The sequence below is a fragment of the Elephantulus edwardii genome, unplaced genomic scaffold (assembly GCF_000299155.1).
Source record: "Elephantulus edwardii isolate Elephantulus edwardi_28Jun2011 unplaced genomic scaffold, EleEdw1.0 scaffold00302, whole genome shotgun sequence".
Taxonomy (NCBI): Eukaryota; Metazoa; Chordata; class Mammalia; order Macroscelidea; family Macroscelididae; genus Elephantulus; species Elephantulus edwardii.
In genome coordinates this window covers 1,989,164-2,010,617 of record NW_006400052.1, presented here as the reverse complement: position 1 = coordinate 2,010,617, position 21,454 = coordinate 1,989,164, and the positions used below count along the sequence as shown (strand labels likewise).

Sequence of the window (21,454 nt, the reverse complement as noted above, 5' to 3'; positions counted from 1 at the left end):
GGATATGAGGCTGAGCAGCTCCATCCACATCCCCCAGACCCTGCAGACACTGTTCTCTGCCCCCCGGCTGGGAGACCCAGGGGCCCGGACATCCCTGTTCACCCCTGAGACAGACAAATTGCGCCTGGACAGTCCTTTCCCATTTCTGGGTTCTGGTAAGAACTCGAGGGGTCATGACATGGCTGGTGAAGGGGTCTGTGCGTGCATGCATGCACGTGTGCTTTAACAAAGCAGGCAAAGGTGTTGGGGCGGTGTGTGGACAATGGTAGAGGGCCAGGCTGAGCAGGGCATTTGGGGGTGCTAAAGGGAGGGGAGGCAGAGAAGAGAAGGTGGAGACCTGGGCAGGGTGGGGATGCCTTATGGGCAGGTGAGGGGAGGACAGAGTAAGTCTAGTGGGAGGGGTACTCTTCACTAGCCCCATGCAAGTGGATGCCAGCGCCCCCATGTGGAGGGGCCCAACCTGACACCTGTCCTCCACTAGGTGCCACTGGCTATTCCAAGCCCCCTGGCCTGCTGGGTCCTTATGGTCGCACCTTCCCAGAGTACCCTTGGAACTTTAACCCGTACCTCGCCGGCCCCTTCCCCAAGCTGTCCCCATCTCTTTACCCCCCACACTTCTACCCCAACCCTCTGGCCAGTTCCCTCGGCCATCTGCCCGCAGCAGGGGCAGGGGGAAGCCCCACCACGGTCCCCCTGCTCACTGCCATGGGAGAGGGCCTGGGCCCTGAGCGCCCCTCAGGCCTGGCAGCAGCCCCCCGCCTGGCGCTGCCAGGCACTGGGGGGGTGGAGGCCTCCCTGGGTGGGAAGGACAGTGATTCGGAGCTGGAGATCACTGACGTCAGCGGCTGCAGCTCTGACAGCGAAGGCGATGAAGGCCTCCCCGTGCCCCCCAAGGCCAAGATGGGCAAAGGGGGTGCTGGCAGCTGAGCTGGCAGGAAGCGATGGATTGTGGCGAGGCAAGCACCAGGCACAGGACCTGGCAGCCTACTCCTACCTCCTAGGCTGCTCCAGTGGTGCTTCTGGTCCTGCCTCCAAGGTCCAGGCCCAGCCCTCAGTACCCCCCAAGGCCAAGGACTTCTCTGCCCTCATCTCATCCCCCAAGTGCAGAATGGGGGGGGTCTCACCTCTCCCTCTGGAGAGGGAGCACAGAGTGTGATAGCCCCCAACCTCCTCCCCAGGCTCCAGTTTGAGGGGGTCCCTGCCTGACCCTACTCCCAAAGTGCAATATGGCGCCCAGCCGCCTCTCCTGCCCCTGTGCTGTGACCTCTGTGTTTGTGTGGTGTGTCTGACCCCTTGTGCCAGCCCTGGTCCCGACACCCACCCCACACCGGCCCCCCTGGGGACAGGGAGCTAAGAGCAATAACCCCGCCCCCAGCCCCCACCCAGGAGGGGACCTCACCCCCCAAACTCCTCCCTCATGACCTCTATCAGCCACCTCCAGAGAGTTTACTAAAAAAATAAAAGAAATGAATGTGGGATGTGGCCCATCCCTTAGTGTTGTGGGGAACTGGGCTGTCTGGGGGTTGGGAGTGCGGGTGTATATGTGTATAAACTCCTTTTATCAAATCTGTGCACTGGGGGTATCAAATGAATGCCCACCCCTCACACACATACACACACCTTTCCTTAGATAATATATATTAAAAAATAAACCTCCGATTCCGGATATAAAAACAGAGCAAAGGCACTTGGGGGTGGGGTATGGAGGGGTGGCCCCCCAAGGCAATACTGAGATGGCCCAGGAAATGGGAGTCACTGTGATACCCCCTGGAATGGAGCCCTGAGTCCTCCAAGAAGAAGGCAAAAGGGGGGAAATTGGGGCCAGTTGTGGGGGTGGGGTGCAGTGACCCCAGTCAAGCCCTTCCCTGGTGTAGCCTCCAGCGGCAGCCCCTCTCCTCAGGCCCCGGCGGTGTGGAGATTCTGCAGCAACAGAAGGGGTGGTCGAGGAGGCAGCCCCACACGTGTCCTCTTCTTCCCTGGTCTGCTTCTTCTTGCCAAAGGCCTGGGGTGCAGAAGACGGGCAACAGGAAGAGAGGTTATTAAAGAGAGGGAGAAAGACTGACATAGAGAAAGAGAAAGCGATACACACACAGAGAAGATGGGGAGAAAGAGACAGAGACATACAGAGAGGGAGACAGAGAAAGAGAGAAATGGAGGGAGACACAGGGAAGGAGACAGGGAGAGAAAAAAACAAATATGAGAGAGAGAAGGTGACAGACAGATACAAGGAAAGAGGGAGAGAGAGGAAAGAATAGAGGGAAACAGACCCAGGAAAAGAGAGACACAAACAGAGAGGGGGACAGGCCCAGGGAGAGAGACAGAGACACAAACAGAGAGAAGGACAGACCCAGGGAGAGACAGACACAGACCTAGGGAGAGACAGAGACACAAACAGAGAGGGGGACAGACCCAGGGAGAGACAGAGACACAAACAGAGAGGGGACAGACCCAGGGAGAGAGACAGAGACACAGAGAGAGCAAGTTGGAGAAAACAGGCAGAGCTATGACCAAGGGTGGCGGTGTGACTGAAAAGAAGACGACAGGAAGGCAGAGAGCAAGAACACAATCTCAGACTGACAGGAAAGGACAGACGCAGAGACGTGAGGTGGGAGTGGGGAGATCTGGGAAGACAAACAGAAACAGAGATGGAACTGTAGAGAGGGCAGCATCTGAGGCCCCCCACCTTAGGGTAGCATCCTGACCCCCCCTCCTTTCCCTCAGCCTCACCTACTTACCTGCCTAGGGCAGAAGCCTCAGGTGCAGCCAGGCTAGGGACCAGTGTTCCCACAGAGCTGTGACAGGACGAGTCGCAGGCGACAAAATTCTTCCTCCACCTCCTGGTGATGGGGGTGTCAGTGATGAGAGGGGACCCCATTAAGGCAGTGGCACCCCCCACCTCATCAAGCTGGCCCACAAACCTCCAGCTGCTTCAAGTTCTCCTCCAGGCTGAGCAGCTTCTCCTGGACCTCCTGGGTCTGTGCTGAGCTCAGGGGACCGCCACCCGGCACCCCATCCCCTTCTCGGGGAGGCCCTGCCCCACTGTCTTCTTCCACTGGCAACAGGAGCTGTTTCATGGATAGCACTGGGGGTACGGAGTGAGGGGGACAAATCAGGAGGAGCTGGGGGCTGCGGGGAAGGGTTGGGTCAGTAAAACAGGCTAGGCCTTCTGGATCTGGAGGTAAGGGGCCATCAAGCAAGGTGAACCTAGGTCAGGACAGGCCTGTGTAGGGGGCTGGGACAGGAGTTGGGATGGGGAACTAATGCTGGGCAGGGCTGGAGGGTAGGAGGTGGGGCTGGGGACAAAGCTGGCACTGAGCATGAAGCGAGGTTACAGAAGGGGCGACTGGGGTCTGCCCAGGATGGCAGTGCAGGCTACACATCCCTCTTGTTGTGGACTCTGGATTTGTCACCAGGACAGTTTTCTGGCAGCTGGGCATGCAGAAAGTTATAAAGGGGCATCCTTCCTAGTTCCCAAACATGGACCCAGGGATCTTGGGGCAGGAGGGGGAGGAACAGGGGATGGGGATCTTGGGAACGAGCACAGAGAGCAGAGCTACCTTTCTGAATGGCAGTGGCAGCGAGCTGACCCTCGGGGCCCGGTCTGCAGAAGGGCAGGAGGTCACTGAGGATTCTCTCCAGGCGGCCTGGATAAGAGAGCAGGTGGGGTGCTCAGCCCCTGTTGAACTTTCTGGGGATGCTGCCCAGTCCCCGGAGACCCTCACTCCCCAGAGGTCTCACCATCAGCTGGAGGCAAGTCTCGGCCACCGTTGGGGCTTTCTGAGCTGCTGAGCAGGGGTTCTCTAGTGCTGGGGAAAAGTGCTGAGTGAACCCCGGATCAGCACCCTCCCTGAGAGCAGTGGGGGCTGGGAGACAGAGTGGGAGGTGGGAGCCAGAGAGCCTGGTGGTGGGAGATAGCCCACCCCCTGGGACCTTGAGCCCTCTCCTTGGCCACTCTTACCTGCTAGGGCTGGGCCGGGGTTTGGGGCGGGAGGCAGGGGCAGGGACCTTCAGGGATCCAGCAGTCTCCGTGATGAGAGTGCACCAGCTGAGGAGACAGGGGAGCCCCTGGACAGTCATGACCTCTCAGGGGCCTCCAACCCTACCCTGCTCCACCTCCTCCTGACCCCGCCCAGGCCCCCAGGGCCCCTGCCCTCCACGCCCCACCCCTCAGCTGCGGGAAACCTCACTTCTTTCGCTCAGACACAGACTGTGCCACCAGCTCATAGATCTGGGCCTCCTGGTCCCACGTGAAGATGACATAGAAGGCTTTGTGATCTGTGGGACAGGGTGAGGAAGATGGGATCAGAGTCGGGGTCATCCTCTATTACTAAGAGCGTGGTGTCTGCGCAGCTCACAAGATTCACTCCTCACTGACACTGACTCAATTTATTCTGCTGCTATCCTGAACCTTGGTGCACCCTCCTTGGGGTCCACCCTTCTCTCCCCCTACTGATCCGAAAATAAGTCCCATCCACACTTAACCATCAATCCAGGCTCAAGCCACCCCTGCTCACATTTGTCTCGAAAAAAAAACCCCAAACCCCAAATACATCTGCAAACCACCCACTCCAGTGGGCTCTACTCCTATCCCCTGTCCTCACGTAGCAGCCTGAGTGTCTTCAATATCGAACTGTGCACAAAAGTCACCCCGACTGGATAAAAGCCACAAGTGGGCTGCTTTCCCTATGCCCCGCAGGAAAGACGGTCAGCCCTTACCACGCCTCCTCAATCAGCTCCGCCCCATGCTGGTCGCCCCTCCCAATACCTATGCCTTGCCCAATCACACCACCCCGGCCCCCTTTCCCCGCCCCCTCTCTCGTTCACCCCTCCGACCGCCCCCGCCCATTCCCCCCTCCCACTTTCTACGCCCAGCCCCAGGCCGCCCCTCGCCCCGCCCCCACGCCAGCCGGCTTCCCTAGTACCTAGCCCTTGAGTATCTGCAGAGACAACCTAGGCGGCCAGGGTGCACTTTCCTCCCTTGGACACCAGGCTGCCCCAGCGTAGGCGAGCTCACCGGTGGCCACCTCGCGGGTCATGGCAGAGGTGAGCCGCAGCACCGGCCGCAACATGGTCTTGCCATCGGGCGTGGGCGTCAGGGTCCGGCTGTGCGACTTGAGCAGCAGCCGCTCGTCCTGGCGCTGCAGCAGCAGTAGCAGGTCGTCCAGCAGTAGCACGTGGACCTCTATAGGTGGGCGGATGGCAAGTCCTCTACCCCAGCATCTGCCAGGACCCCCATCCTCCACCCACCCCACCCCCGTCGTTCCAAATCTCCTCCCTGAGCCCCACCCCAGGTGCTCACCCACAGCCTTGTCCTTGGTCACCCGCCACGTGAGTGGGCCCTCGTGGACCAGTTTCTTCTTGGTGATATCCAGGTTCTAGGGAATGGTAGGGGTGATGACGGGCAGAAGGCGTTATCGGGGCACAGGGGAGGAGCACTTACAGAGCAGGGAGTGGAGTGGGCAGGCAGGAGTGTTACAAGGTGGCCCCAGTTGTGGTCAGGAATGGGCATGCAGTGGGGATGAGGGGGCCCTTCCTGCACTCTGCATGTGTTCTCAGCCTGGCTGTGGTAACAGCAGCTCAAATTAGAGAACTACGACAGGACAGCTGATGGCACCTACCTTGAACTCACTCAGCATGGGGTCGCTGCTCTGTTTGAGGTGGGACAAGTCTAGGCGCCGCTGATAATCCTTGAGCCTCTGGGGAAGGGATGAGGATGTCAGGAAGACAAGCCAAGGGTCCGGGATGACCTTTGGTGAGCTTGAGAGGGAGCTGACAGCCAAACTTGACCCCTGGACTTCCAGTGACCTGGGGGGGACAGGTCAAGGCCAGGCTTCACATTTGCCCATGGTCACCCTGTGCATCAGTTTGGGTCCCAGACACACCAGCAGGTCCTCCATGTCCCGCACGGCCTGGTTGACGTGGTGCAGAATTTCCCGGCAGCACTCAGCTGCCCGCTCCACTTTGTCCCGTTCAGCAACCTCTTCTGTGGGAAAGAGCAAGGTCAGCCCTGTGAGTGCCAGGCTCTGAGGCTCCCAGGTACTGGGTCAGGTTAGAGGGCAGAGGCCCCACAGGATGGGTAAGGCTGGGACCAGCACCTGTGTTCTGCCCGATGCTCTGGAGGAGCAGGGGGTATTTGGTCAAGCGCTGCATCTCTGTGGGGATCATGTCCTTCAGCTGCAGGCGGCGGCACCTTGGACGGCTCTCCGCATCCTTCAGGGACAGGGCACCAGGGTGGCCAATGCTCTTGTGGGTCTTCTCCCAAGAATCTGGCTTCCCAGTCTCTTTCTCCCTCAGACTAAGGACCCACCCTCCTCTTTCTAGGAATCTAGGCCCCTAAGATCCTCTGCCCTCAGAGCCAACTAACTCCCCAGGGCCCTGGCCTCACCTGAACAAAGGCACAGAAGCGAGGCTCCTTGCGCTGCTTGGCTTTGAGCTGCTCTAAGGCAAAAGACTGGCGGCTGCAGAAGCGGGAGGAGATTTTCTGGAACCAGGAGCCCTCAGCGCCATCAAACTACAGCAAGATTCAGGTCAGGGAGGGTGTCTCAGGTGGGACAGGGAAGAATGTGCACTCACCGGGGATGGAAGCCTTAAGTAAGATAGCACTGGAGCCCAGGTACATACACCCCTGGGCTTTGAGAAAGGAGAGGGTTAGGGCCCTGGCTCCAAAGGCCTGAGGGAGGAGGGGCTGAGGGCTGCATTCCAGGCCCCTGGCTGGGAGGTGGGAATGTTGGGTTACTGAGGTGGGGGAGACCCTCACCCTGGCCAGCAGCACATCTCCAATCTCCTCAATGAGGTAGCCACTGTCCTGTCTCCGCTTCATCAGGCTATCAAGGAATAGGGCTGTGGGAGTGGCGAGGAAAGGAGGGCTGTTAGGGAGTGGAGCTAGTCAGAACAAGCAGGGTTGGGCTCTGGGTGTGCCTGCATGGATCCCACCACGCCCTCCCCAGCAGTGGGCTTTGGGGCCAGGGGCCAGAACCGTGCTCTGGAGCACCCCCTCGTGGCCGCACGGCTCACGCCCAGGAGGCCCGTGGGCCCGTACTCACAGTGCACCTCGATGAGCTCGTCCAGGCTGGGGAAGATGTTCTGCAGCTCCTCCAGCGGGAAGAAGCCACCTTCTGCCATGGGCTGGTAGAAGAGGTCGTGCAGCACGCGAAGCATGCGTACGTGGGCCGCCTCGGTCACCAGTAGCTCTGTGGGGGGCCACCAGGGAGGAAGCAGGGTGTGAAGAGGAGGCAGGGGAATAAGGACAGGCACACAGCTGAGGATGAGCTCTTTCTGGAAACTGGCGGCGGTGGCTGTGTGCTGTCAAGGCAGAACTGACTCACAGCTGACCCTCCAGCAGGTTTTCAGAGGCAGTAAATTATACGGGCGGCTGCCCATCCTGCTCCTGCAGACAGCAGCTGGCTCCAGGATTGCAGTGCAGCTTCTTATCACTTTGCCACAAATTTCTCTCGGGACAGTCATCTGCCCTTTATGTGACCCAAGCTTTGGGTTACATAAACCCAAGCTTTGTAACTGCTGACTTTACAGTTAGTGGCCAAGTGCTTCAATGTGCCACATGGACTCCTTATCCCTCACATAAACCCTGAAACCACCTCCCTGCCATGGAATTGGTTCCAAATTGTGGTGATACTCCATCGCATCTCATTGGGTTTCTTAAACTTTTTTTTAAATTTTTTTGTGTGTGTACTGTCAAATTGGATCTGATTGGTACAAGAGGAGATTGTCCCTCCTCCAGCAGAGCATCTGGTGGATTTGAACAGCATACCTGTGGGATTGAAGTGCAAAGCTGTAACTCTTAATGGGGACAAACTGTGTCACTGTTCTTCCTCGGAGCTGCTGGTGGAATCAAACCTCCAACCAGCAGACCAACAAGTGGCCTGCCATGGCACCAGGGCACCTCAAGCTTCTCCAGCCTTTCTCCTTTTGCAATGGTAGCCAGATAGGGTGACCCATGGTCCTAGTTTGTTGCCCCCAATACACAATTATAAGGAACTAAAAAGAACCAAGATGTAAATGACACAGCCATCATGCACTGCCAATATTTCCATGTATTTTTCCCTATGGGAATCTTTTCCCCCTAAATTTGTAACAAGAAACAAAATTCCTAACTCCTTTGCCCCTAAATTGATTTTGACTCACAGTGACCCTGTTGTTGTTGTTGTTATGCACTGTCAAGTTGCCTGCTACTCATAGCGACCCTATGTACAACAGCCCTAAACCCTGCTCTATTCCTTGCCAATCTTATTGCCTCTACCACACCTACCCCCATTACCCCAGTGACAGAATCAATCCATCTCATTGAGGGTCTTCCTCTCCTGCACTGTCACTCCACCCTCCCAAGCATGACATCCCTCTCCAAGGACTGATCCCACCTTGCAACATGTCTAAAGTTTGTCAGACGAAGCTTCAGAATCCTTGCCTCCAAAGAGCAGGCTGGTCTCACCCTCACTAGGACAAACCTGTTTGTTCTCCTAGCAGTCCACGATATACTCAATACTCTTCTCCAGCACCAAATCTCAAAGGCATCAATTCTCCTTCTATCATCTCTAGTCATTGTCCAGCTTTCTGATGCATAGCAAGTAATTGCAAAACCAATGGCTTGTATCAGGTGCACCCTAGTCTCCAGACTGACATTGTTGCTCCTCAGTCTTGGAGAGGTCTCTCACAGCAGATTTTCCCAATGCAATTAGTCTTTTAATTCCTGGCTGTACCAAGAGTGTTGATTGTAGAGCCAAGCAAACTGAAGCTGTCAACAATCTCAATCTCGTCACCATCTATCATGATGCTGCCAATCGGTGCAGTTACGAGAATCATTGTTTTCTTGATGTTGAGCTTCAATCCATACTGAAGGCTGCAGTCCTTGACCTTCTGCAGCAAGTGCCTTAGGTCCTCCTCAGTTTCAGCAAGCAGGATTGTGTCACCTGCATAATGCAGATTGTTGATGAGTCTTCCTCCAATCCAGAGGTCACATTTCTCCTCATAGAGCCCAGCCTCCCAGATAATCTGTTCCACATATAGACTGAAAAGATATGGAGACAGGACACATCCTTGGTGCACACCCTTTCCAATTTTGAACCACACAGTGTTTCCTTGCTCTGTTCTGACGACTGCCTCCTGGTCCAAATATAGGTTTCACATAAGCACAATCAAGTGTTCTGGGATTCCCATTGTTCTCAGAGTCAGCTAGAGTTTGTTGTGATCCACACAGTCAAATGCTTTTGCACACAGAGTAAAACCATCCTATCATTTCCAATAGTGGACTCAATGGTACATAACAATAGCAACAAGTGAGCTCTGGTGGCCTAGTGGCAAGAAGCTGTGCTTTAATTCCCAAAGCATGCAGCTCAAATCCACCAGATGATCTGCTGGAGCCAGTCGTGGATCCAGGTGCCAGTGAAATGTGATTTGATGGCACAAAACAAGAAAAAGAAAAAACAAACAAAAACCAAACGAACCAACAACAGTGGCACGGCTTATTAAACACCGTGCTGCTGACAAGTTAGCTTTTCTGATCCACGAGTGGTTCAGCAGTCAGCTCCCGTAACGGTCACAGCCTTGTCCTACAAGGTCACTGTGAGTCAAAATAAATTTAGGGACTGTTGTTGTTGTTATGTGCCGTCGAGTAGCCTGAGACTCACAGCGACCCTTTGTACAACAATCCTGAAACCTGCTCTATTCTGGGCCAACTTTACTGTCTCTGACACACCTACTCTCATTACGCAAGTCACTGCATCAATCCGTCTCATTGAGAGTCTCCCTCTCTTTCTCCGTCCCTCTGCCCTTCTAAGCATGATGGGCCTCTCCAAGAACAGGTCCCTCCTTACAATATGCCCAAAGTATGTCAGATGAAGCCCCAGAATCTTTGCCTCCAAGGAGCAGCCTGGCTTCACCATCTCCAAGACAAACCTCTTTGTTCTCCTGGCAGCCCATGGTATATTCAACACTCTTCTCCAGCACCACAGATCAAAGGTTATCAATTATTTTTCTATCATCTCTAGTCATTGTCCAGCTCGATGATGCATAGCAAGCAACTACAAAGACTATGGTCTGGATCAGGTGCACCTTAGTCTCCAGATTGATGTCACTGCTCTTCATTCAGTACTCTGGAGAGAGAGGTCCCTGAGAGCCAACTTACCCAATGCATTTCGTCTCTTGATTTCTTGGTTGCTGGTACCAAGAGTGTTGATTGTGAAGCCAAGCAAGCTAATGCTGTTAACAATCTCAGTCTTCATCATCTATCATAATGCTGGCAGTTGGCCCACTGGTGAGACTCTTTGTGTTCTTGATGTTGAGCTTCAATCCATATTGAAGGCTACAGTCCTTTGATCTGCAGCAAGCATCAGGTCCTCCTCAGTTTCAGCAAGCAGGGTTGTGTCATCTGCATAACACAGGTTGTTGATGAGTCTTCCTCCAATCCAGATGCCACATTACTCCTCATGCAGCCCAGGCTCCCAGATGACCTTCTGCATATAGATTGTATGGAGATAAGACACATCCCTGGCATATACTGTTCCTGATTTTGAACCACAGAGTTTCCTTGCTCTGTTCGGACAACTGCCTCCTGGTCCAAGTATAGGTTTCAAATAGCAAGTGTTCTGGGATTCCCATTCTTCTCAGAGTCAGCCACAGTTTGTTGTGATCCACAAAGTCAAACGCCTTTGCATAGTCAATGAAACGCAGAAAGACATTTCTCTGGTACTGTTTTCAGCCAAGATCCATCTAACATTAGCTACACTATCCCTAGTACCACAGGGTCTTCTAAACCCAGCCTGCACATCTTGCAGTCCTCTGTTGATGTACGGGCTCCAGTCATTTTTTGATAATTTTCAGCAGAATCTTGCTTGCATGTGATATTAATGATACTGTTCGATAACTTCCGCACTCTGTCGGGTCACCTTTCTTTGGAATGGGAACAAATATTGATCTCTTCCAGTCAGTTGGCTGGGTGGTTGTCCTCCAGATTTCTTAGCACAACTTAGTGAGCACACACAAGGCAGCATTTGTTTATGGAACTGTTGAAATATATTAATTGGTATGCCGTCAATTCCTGGGCCTTGTTTTTTGCCAATTCTTTCAGAGTAGGAAGAATCCTTCATCACCACAGGCTCTTGCTCGTATGTTGTTTCATTAAATTTTTCTGTCAGCTAATTCCTTCTGGTACAATGACTCTGTGTACTCCTTTCATCTTCTGTTAATGCTTCTTGGATCATTTAATATTGTGCCCAAAGTGTCCTTAGCATTGAAACTCCTGGCTTGAATTTGTTTTTCAATTCCTTCAGCTTAGGAAATGCTGAGCAAATTCGGCCCTTTTGGTTTCTGATTCCAGCTCTTTGCACACTTCATTATAATATCTTGCTTTGTCTTCCCAAGGTGCCCTTTGAAATCTTCTGCTCAGCTCTATAATTTCTTCCCTTTCCTCTGGCTTCTCGGCATCCTGGTGCAATATTCAGAGTTTTTTCTGACATCCATCTTGGACTCTTCTTCGTCCTCTGCCTTTGTAATGACCTTTTGCATTCTTCATTTAGGGACTAGAGATCATATTAATAGGGACTAGAGATCACATAGAATGTTCTCACGTTGCTTCTGATTCATAGTGACCCGATGTTATCAGGTGCGATAGGGTAGACTGTGACTCATGGTGACTCGAGGAACCAAGCACTCAAACCTTGCCCTGTGCCACCCTCAGCATCTCCGATCTACTCGAGCCCCCGTCACAGTCACTGTGTCAACCCATCTTATTAAGGGTCTTCCTCTCTTTCTCTGATCCTTACTTTCCCAGTATGATGTCTTTTCCCAACTCTATGGGTCCCATTAAAATGCTTTTACTCTGTGGCTCTTTTTTACCTTCACGACAACCTTCTGAGGTCGGAACTATTATTACTCATGCCTTCTAAGTAAGACGACAAGGGATCCCTGACAAACGCAATCATGTATACCATTTTTGGCTCTTAACAGAATCTACCCACTGATGAGTCAGTGCTGAGTCACTGGGTTTCCAAGGCTATAAATCTTTACATGAGGAGACTGCTCATCTTCTCCCATGGAGCACCTGGTGGGTTCAAACTGCCAACCTTTCTGTTAGCAACACAACACGTAATGCACCACGCCACCAGACCTCTTTTTTTTTTTTTTTTAAATTTTGTGTGCGTGTACCGTCAAATCAGATCTGACTGGTACAGGAGGATATTGCGCCTCCTTCTCCGGCAGAGCATCTGGTGGATTCGAACCGTGTTCCTCTGGGATTGCAGTGCAGCTTCTTGCCACTAGGCCACCAGAGCTCCCCTTTAGAGCTCTTTTCTAACACATTATCAAAAGTTCCTGGGAAATGTGATTTTGATGGGCACACAGCATTCCATCAGGTGTCTGTAACACAGTCCTGTTGGTCACAAGCCACCTTCAAGTTCTCCCCGTGGTGAATTACATACATGGGGAGGGATATCTCCCTGTGTCTGCGCTTTGTCACAGCCAGGCAGTGTCCCTGGTCAGAGGAGACAGTGAAGTGGGGTGCACTCACCGCTGATGACCTCTTGCCGCTTCACCTGGCTCTTGGGCAGGCTATGCAGGGTGCCTGGGGGGACCAGCTCTCGCCAGCCAGGGGGCTCTTCTGGTTCCAGTTCAAGTCCTGACCGCCCCGGTTCCCCCTCATCTCCAGGCTCAGGGCTGTGGAGCAGAGACTATGTTAAAGCCCTCCCTTGGGGTGTCTCTGGCAGGAAGCTTCTGCTCCTTGGTGTCCAAGCCCTCTTAGTGGCCTCAGGATTTGATGTCCCAGACCTGGTGGCCCACCTGGCAGGCTATCCCTGAATCCCACCACTCCTCTCCTCTTCCAAGGTCTGTGACCATGGCTGGCCCTTGGTCACCTCGGCATCCACTGCCCAGTTCTCTGTGACTCTGGCTCCACCCCCCATCCTCCCAGTGGGTGGGGGAGGGAATGACGTACGTGGCTCGTCGGGCAGGGCCAAGCACAGCTGTGGCAGAGCTGGGGTCCATGTCCACGTCACTCCTGGAGCGGCCCCCACCCCGGCCCTTAGCCCCGAGGCTGCCCCGGGAAGGCCGGCGGCGGTCACTCACCCGCAGGCTCTCCGAGCGTCCCAGACGCCCCGATAGCCTGGACCCCGAGGCCAAGGACAGAGTGAGGCAGAGGCCGGGACAGAGACAAGGAGATACCAAGACAGGGCAGAGACAGGACAGGGACAAGGACAGAGACAGAAGAGACCAGGACAGGGGGGCCGGGGCAGAGACAGGGGAGACAGGGACAGAGATGGGAACAAGGACAGAGACAAGGGAGACAAGGGCAGGGGGGACAGGGGCAGAGACAGACACAGGGGAGACCATGGACAGAAATAAACACAGGGGGTATAGGGACAGAGATGGGGACAAGGACAGAGACAAGGGAGAGCAGGACAGGGTGACAGGGGCAGAGATGGGACAGGGACAGAGACAGGGGTGAACAGGATAGGGGACAGGGACAGAGACAGGGGAGAGCAGGACAGGGTGACAGGGGGTCCAGGACAAAGATGGGGAGAGTTCAGGACAAAGATCAAACATGCAACAGAAGAAAGAAGAGAGAATCAGAGGAGTAGTGACCTCTAGGGATACTGGGGTCAGGGAGAGGGGAGGGGAATTCTGCATGGGGTACGGGCCTGCCCACCTCCCTTCCCTTAGATGTGGTGTATAAGAGTAGGAAGTGGCAAGGGACAAGGAGGGGACTGAATACTTAGCTCTTCCACAGGGAGGGTGATGTCCCCACTTACCCCTCATAGGGGTAGGAGGGGAGGGGTGGCCCATGGGGAGTAAGGAGGGGCTGGGGGTAATGGGGGAGAGGCTAGCCCTCCCCAAGCACCCACCTCTTCCACCTTCTGGGGAGAGAGGGGCACAGGGTCAGAGGTGGATTCAGATGGAACCCAACCTACCTCCCCGCCACCCCCAAGGGTCCCCAAAGCAGCGGCACAAGGACAGGCAGGGGGCAGAACCTGCCCCCCTAACCGTGAGGGGGACAGGGCCCCCAAGGCTTGGAGCACAGAGGGGAAGGGAGGATGGGGGAGCAGAGGGAGCAGCAGGGGAGGGGGAGAAGGAAAAGGAAGGAGGACTGAAAATGGAAGAGGAGGGGGAGATGGAAAGAGGAGAAGCTAAGGAGAAGGAAGAGGGGACAGAGGACCCGAGGAGCAGGGGAAGAAATCTTGAAAAGAGAAATAAAAGAGAGAAAGGAATAAGTGGAAAGAAAGAGAGAAAACAGGAGAAGACATGAGAATACTGGAAGTGAGGGAACAAGTGGAAACAGAGAAGTCGGGAAGGCGGGAGAAAACCAGGGAGCAGGAAAGGGAATCCCAGAGAGGAGGAGAGATGTCAGGAGGAGGCAGAGCAGAGAGCTCAGGGCAGGCGGGTGCAGACGGCAGCAGCACCCTGACACACACCCCATGAAAACACGCCCCACAGTCCCGAGGTGTCACTGTCTCCCACACCCAACCCTGGATACCTCTCTGTATCAGGACCCTCCTCAGTGCTCTCTGGGGGCGCTGGGGGCTCCAGGCTTGTTGGTCCCTGCGGGGGTGGGTCCCCCAGCTCCAGTGGGGGTTCAACACCTGTGAGGGCCAAGGGGGAGATTCTGTTGTAGGATGGGGAGGCAACAGCTAGCCAGAGCCTAGCCGACCCCAAGTGTGTACTTCATGCTTTAAAAGGGATAGACAGACAGAAAGATCTCTGAGAACATGGCCCTGGGCAGCCAACAAGGAGAAGGGGGTCCCCACCTGGCCCCAGAAGTTCTCACCTGGTTCTCGGTCTGGGCTGTCTGCAGACAGAGGGGGCTGAGGGACTCCAAGAGCATCCTGCCCAGGGGCCCCAACATTCCGGTCCCGAGAAGGCACCACTAGGCCACCCTTCCGTTCTGTAGAGCTTAGCTTCTCGGCTGCAGGCAGCAGTTAAGGAGAAAGAGGGTAATTCAAGTGCCAGCCCCTTCTTGCCAGCTCCTAGGAGCCTCCTTCCCCCTTCTCCAGGATAAGGAGCCCCACTCCACCCCCAATTCCCCTCAGACCTAGATGCCTAGGCCCCCAGCCCCCTCCTCCCTCAGACCAAGAGTCCAAGCATGCCCAGACCTCTCCTCCCTCAGACTCAAGATAGACACGTTCATTTCAGGACAATTACCTTCAGCCTCGACTTTGAGATGTCTAAAATCAGGCACTGAAACAAAGCAGAGTGAGACAGTGAGGGGAGTGGGGCTGCTACCGGACCCAGGGGACAGGGTGGGGTGAGGGGCGAGAGGGGCAGAGGCCTGGGCAGCATACCCTGCGGCTCTCCCCGGTTCCAGCGGGCAGCATCTAGGATGCTGCTCAGGCCTTTCTTGGTCTTGGGGGGCTCGTCAGACCGCCGGTTCCCCATCATCTGAGGGGGAATGAGGGAGGGAAAGGAGGGAGCTGAGCAGGTCTGGGGTTTAAGGATGCTGAATGGGACCCCAGATATCCAAAGTCACACAGGGCTCCCACTGGAGGTCCTGGAGAAGGGGAGGATGCACCTTCTTCCTGAAGAAGTTCCTCCCTGACTTCTTGTCCCCACTCTTGGTCCGAACACCCAGGTGGCGCATGTACAGGCTGATGGCGTTGACCACAGCGGCACTGTGAGGAGGGGACGGTGAGGGCTCTGACCCACACCCTCCAGACAGAAACACACACCTTCATACACACAACACACACGTTCAAACACAGGGACAAATAAACGGGAAGACACGACTGCCCCCTAGAGGCTGAGGCCCAGGCCTCCTACTCTCCTAGTTCACCTCCCACCTCAACCCCACGACCGCTTCCTGTAGAGTCTCTGCAGGAAGAAGAGGTTTGAAAACATCAAGGCCACACAACTTGTTCAGGGCCCCAAGACCCTGGAGTTTAAGGCCCCCTTCCCCACTTCCCTCAGACCCTGAGAGTAAACGCCTATCCCGCCATCTGCCATCCTCTCTGCCTCGGTCACCTCTTTTCTTCATCGGTGGAGATGGTAGGTCTATAGGGAGAAGAAAGAGTTTGTAAGGAATCTGCCTGCCAGAGGTCTCAGCCTGCCCAGTGCAAATGTCTGGACTGCTGTCCCCTCAGGGGTGAGGGATGACGACATGTGAAAGGACCAAGCACGGGAAAGGGAAGAGGTGGAGGAGAAAAATCTAGACGCAACTAAGAATAATCAGTATGGATGAGGTGTTCTCATCTGCTGAGGGCGGAAGTTACAAGGACAGGACCCAAACTCCTATGTAGGACATGGAGTTAGGGGCAAACCCCAGATACGGGGAGGGAACCCCAACACTGAGGAGGAAGTGTCAAATGTCAAGGTCCGCAGACCTGGGAATGGAACAATCGGGGCACAGCACAGGCCCCCTGAGGCTGGGGTGGGGGGCTTGTGGCAGGCCCCACTCACTGCATCTCTTCCAGGTGCATGAGCAGCCGCTCGGCCACGTGCCGCTCCCGGGCCTCGTAGCTGGCGCGGTCCCGGCCGACCCAGGCCTCCAGCTGGCTCAGCTCCTGCTCCCAGGGCGTCATGCCCATGAGCCGCTTGGAGCGGAAGTCCTCCAGCTGCCGGCTGATGGCCGCCTGCAGGCTCTGCACCACCTCCTGCACGAACCTCCGCTGGACGTCCTCAGAAAGAAGGTCGGGCCGAGTGCGGTCTGCAGGGGCACAGGGGCTTGGGGTTAAGTCCCTGGAACTTGGGACCATGGTCCCCACCCACCCTTGGGCTCTTGCCACCAAGAAGGAATGACTATCTACTGTCAAGGGGGCCATGGGAGCAGTGCTCCTGCTTCCTGAGGCGTCTCTACTAAAAGCCCCCCACCCTACTCCTCCTGTCCTTACCAAGTTCAAAGGCAACACTGGGAGGCACTGGTACCCGAAGAACCTGCTCAGGACAGAGAAAGGAATAGTGAAAAGAATGGGGTTGTGATGGGAGTGCAGTGGGGGAGGTGATGGGGTAGAGGCAAGGTGACTGTGTTGGGGATAATGGGAAGAGGGGAGCTCTGTCGTGGGGATGATGGAGGCAGTGTGGCTGTATATGGCACTGACGGGGGTTTCAGTGCGGCCATGGTGGGGTGAGGGCGGGAGAGCAGTGCGGCCAGGGTGGGGATGGAAGAGGAGCAGTGTGACTAGTGGGGAAGATGGGGGGCAGAGTGGCCACGGCGGGGATGATGGGGTGCGGGGTTGGTATGGCTAGGGTAGGGATGGATAATGGAGGGCAGTGAGGTCATGGCAGAGATGATGGGGGGCAGTGTGGTCATTTTAGGGATTGATGGAGGGTAGTGTGGCCACGGCGAGGATGAAGGGGTGAGGGGACATTGGGGAAGGCCCAGCCCCTCAACTGCCCTCAGCAGCTGGGGTTGGGAGGGGTGTGGTGGCTCGCCAGGGCCCAGGGCAGGCTGGGGCCTCTCTCACCGCTGTCTTCTCCAGGAAGCTGTGATAGAAGTCCAGGAAGGCCTTCTTGGCCTCCTTTGGGCCGAGGGTGCTCAGCATGTCCGCGTGGAGGCAGCAGAGCTGGGGAGACACAAAGGGTGGCTTTTCCTCCCTCCATGGCTGCAAGGCCCCTCTGGAAAACCTGGGGCTTTTCTCAGCCTCCTAGATGGCCCATGGTGGAGGGGCTCAAAAGCCACCTCCTCTGGGAAGGACTCTCTGACCCTCTCCTCTCTTCTCTCCCTTGCCCCACTCTGGACTGACCTGAGCCTACCTCAAGCATTTTGCCATGTCCCCTGCTCTAACAGGGTTTTTGCATCTGTCTCTCTCGCTCTCCCTCCTACTGAGACATTTACAGCCTCAGGAACCCAATGGAAGATTGTCAAGAGTCGTGACTCAATCAACAGCTGCAGTTGCTGTTGTGCGCCTGTCAAGTCAAAGCTGACTCAGCCAACCTCCAGCGGGGTTTCAGAGGCAGTTAATCACATGGAAGGAAATGGCCCATCTTTCTCCCTTGGAACAGGTGGTGGATTTGAACCGCAAGTCTTTGGGCCAGCAGGGCAGCTCCTTAGCCACCAGGTCACCTGTGTATACATGAACAGCAATGGGTTTTATTATTATCCCATTTCACAGAAGACGAAACTGAGGCACGTGGCAATCAAGAAGCAAGCTTAAGGTGACACAGCTAGTAACTGGCAAAATTGGGATTACCTAGAACTTGCGCAACTTGAGCTGTGTGTGTGCTGGTGGATGTGGGAGGCAGACTCTGATTAATCTGTATTATGGACAGACCCTGGTGCATAGTGGGGGGCTTGGTAAAAAAATAGCTGGCCAAGTGGGGCTCCCTCATTCACTCCATTTCCTGAGACTCTCCATGTGCTGGCTGCTGTTGGAACTACAGTGGGGACACCTGGGGGGGCTCCTGCCTTAATGGGGGTATTTCTCTATTTTAAGCAGCTTCAACACATCTACACAAAATAAATCTATACTCCAAAGGAAGTTAGTAAGCTTCTGCCCAGGAGCCACATCTACGTACACATGGAAGTAGCAAGGTGGTAAATCTCAAACATAGTGGCCAATATGGGTCACAACCCCTCTGGCTGTTAGCACAATCCTGGGTCTGAGTTCTGGTATCTGCAGTTCTCTCGGACTAGAAACCCTGAGGCTTGGGTGGAGGGTCCCCATGTTCTCCACATGCACACACAAGGGAAAGGGCAGCGCTTTTTTCCAGAAAGAATTCCAGGCAGGGACCTAACCTACTGTCATGGAGTCAATTCCAACCCAAAGCAGACCTGCAGGTCAAAGCAGACTACCCCACAGGGTCTCCAGGGCTGTCAGTCTTTCTGGAAGCAGATTCCCACATCTTTCTCCTGTAGATCAGCTGTTGTTGTTGTTAAGTGCCTTTGAGTCAAGTATGACTCAAAGCTGCCCTATGAACAAAAAAAGATCTGAACCCTGTCTGTAATGATTGTCATTTCTTTAATGTTCATAGAGTTTGCAAAGGCCTGCTATTTAGGAAGTGGATGCCAAATCCTGCTTCCAAGCCTGTCTTAATCTGGGAGCTCTACCAAACCCTATGTTAAAAAAACCCCATGATTAACCATTATCACATTTGATACACTAGTGGCACAGCATTCAGTATCACAGAAACTTCAAGTTATCTCAGAACAGCAAACTGACAGACAAGTGCTGAACCACTTAGAACAATGTTCTTCCCAAACACAATTAACATCAGGCCTGGGTCAGGTCCAATTGACTTTTAAATGCAAAGGCCTGCCCAGCAGGTCCTGGTAGACTTAAACAAGAGATTTCCAACCCACAGCTGGTGGGTTCAAACTGCCAACCTTCCTGTTAGCAGCTGCACGCACTCTTTAACCACTGTGTCACCAGGTAACTTTCATTTTCAGAAGCTGCACTATCTCCTGCCTTTCCATCCACATGCCTTTTCTTCAGCATCTCCAGGTGTTTCTTCCCAGTATTTCCACCTGTCTCCTTGCTTTCTGGATAGATGAACTAAGCACTTAGAGCACTTTGCCCTGAACTGAGTGAGGCCCATGCTGGGCAGCTGTGGGTCTTCTTTGGACACGACCTTTGCCTTCCAGCTTTATATGGCTTCAAAGCCCTTTCCTGCCTACATCACTGGCTGAGCTTTCTAGGCTTGGCAGGTGTTTCTGGATGGCACGGATCTGTGTCTGCTTCTCCTAGGGATTGTTTACCTGCTTTTTGGCTTATTAACTGCATTCTTTTTTTTTGGTCCTGACTCAGGGTCAGCTCTGATAGCTTAGTGGTAAGGAGTTGCATTGACAACCCAAAAAAACATGGTTTGAATCCATCAGCCTCTCCTCAGGACAAAAGATGGGTAATTTCTTCCTGTGGGACTTATTGCCTCTGAAAACCCACTGGAGGGCCAGGAATGAGTTGGTGCTGACTTTTTGGCCAACAGTCAGCCAGAGGATGGTTAACAGCTTTCTCCTAAGTGCTAACTACAGAGCTGTAGGAAGTGTACTAACACAGGTGTGCGTGGCACAGCAGCACGTGGGGGGCGGTACAGAAGGGCATCGCAGGTGTGTGTGCATGGAGGGGCATCGCGGGGGGCGTGTGGAGGGGCATCGGGTGTGTGTGTGGAGGGGCATCGCGGGGGGGCGTGGAGGGGCATCGGGTGTGTGCATGGAGGGGCATCAGGTGTGTGTGTGGAGGGGCATCGCGGGGGCGCGTGGAGAGGCTTCGTGGGGGGCACATGGAGGGGCATCAGGTGTGTGCGTGGAGGGGCAGTGGAGGGGCATCGTGGGGGCGCGTGGAGGGGCTTCGCAAGCATGCGTGGAGGGGCATCGCGGAGGGCGTGGAGGGGCTTTGCGGGCGTTTGTGGAGGGGCATCATAGGTGTGCATGGCACAGCATCGCAGGTGTGCGGGGCACAGTATTGCGGGTGTGTACGGAGCAGGTGCAGCTGGCTCATTTTTGTGTGTCTCCTTGTCAGGTTCTCTGCTGCTTGTCATGACCCTGTCTGGTCTGTGCTCACTGCCCACTGAAATCCCCACAGAGGCTATAGCCTTGTGGATCACACAGCATGTTTTCTGGCACCCATCCACCTCTTTTCTAGATTCTATACCAGGTTTTCTGGTCAAGGGCCTGTACTTTCCAACCCTCTAGCTTCCTGGTCCAGGTCCCCAGAAGCAGTGGCCTGTCCCTGGCCCTCCCTCCTCAGCCTTGTCCTCACCAGGGGTCCAGGCTCGAACTGTAGAGCCACGTGCTGCAGGAGGGCCATGAGGTGGGCTGGCCGCCGCTTCACCTGCTCCAGGCTCTGGAACTGGCTGTTTTGCTCCTCTGTGTTCTGGGAGGTGAGGGGCAGGGTGAGGAGAATGAAGAGAGGAGGCCCTGCACTTTACCCTGCTTGATGTTCAACTCATTAGGCAGGAGCCAAGCTGGGAAGACGCTGGGGGGCCAGGGGTTATAGTGGGCAGCAAATGCAGGCATTGGGGGAACTGATAAGAGGTAATGGCATAAAAGGGGGTGATGAAGACAGGAATGAGATCTGTGTGGAATGGGGGAACAGGAGCTTGGGGCAGGGAATACCAGAGGAAAGAAGGGAAGACTGGTTGTGGGGGAATATCTGAAGACGGACAAGTGGCCCTCAATGTGGGAGGGGACACTGGTGGCTGGCACCTCAGGGAGCCCAGGACAAGCTGTCCTTCCTTGCTCCCACTCACCGTCTCCAGCTCGTTTTCAAAATCTTCATCCTCAGCCCCAATGATGCTGACGGGCACCAGGCCAGGCCGGGGGGGCCCTGGGGCCTGTGGAAGAGGAGAGGTAGCATCAGCCCAAGGTGCTCCCCCCACCGACGCCACCCCTGTCCCCCCCCCTCATGGAGGCTAGCATCACTCACCGCCCCTCGGGCTGTGTCTTCCGCCTCCATGGACTCCACAGGGCTAAAGGAGAGGAGGGGTGCAGTCAGCGAGTGGGAGGAGGCGCAGGGCGGTTACTCAGAGATTCCTGGCCCAGGTGTGAAGGTGAGTAAACAGCCTCCCCCCTTCTGTTCTTCCCCCC

At 55.0% G+C, this 21,454-nt stretch overlaps 2 protein-coding genes across 2 annotated transcripts in view; one reads left to right on the top strand and one right to left on the bottom strand.

Annotated features, from left to right (window-relative positions):
- The window catches only part of LOC102855600, a 29,825-nt gene extending 28,898 nt beyond the window's left edge, over window positions 1–927 (top strand). Inside the window, exons 13-14 of the mRNA XM_006900958.1 lie at window positions 38–155; window positions 482–927. Coding sequence (XP_006901020.1) covers window positions 38–155; window positions 482–927 — 564 coding nt within the window. The remainder of the gene's footprint in view (window positions 1–37; window positions 156–481) is intronic.
- Window positions 928–2,753: 1,826 nt separating this feature from the next.
- ARHGEF1 (Rho guanine nucleotide exchange factor (GEF) 1) lies at window positions 2,754–21,195 on the bottom strand. The gene is given in 26 exon segments (XM_006900925.1): window positions 2,754–2,837; window positions 2,919–3,082; window positions 3,558–3,644; window positions 3,739–3,806; window positions 3,959–4,045; window positions 4,188–4,275; window positions 5,015–5,182; window positions 5,300–5,375; window positions 5,619–5,696; window positions 5,883–5,983; window positions 6,096–6,210; window positions 6,386–6,511; window positions 6,758–6,840; window positions 7,044–7,190; window positions 12,518–12,663; window positions 14,477–14,582; window positions 14,768–14,905; window positions 15,142–15,177; window positions 15,282–15,378; window positions 15,509–15,608; window positions 15,958–15,987; window positions 16,393–16,639; window positions 16,824–16,866; window positions 17,397–17,495; window positions 20,628–20,741; window positions 21,118–21,195. Coding segments are annotated over 25 exon segments (2,562 nt in total). The 5' UTR covers window positions 20,676–20,741; window positions 21,118–21,195.
- Between the last annotated feature and the right edge of the window lie 259 nt (window positions 21,196–21,454).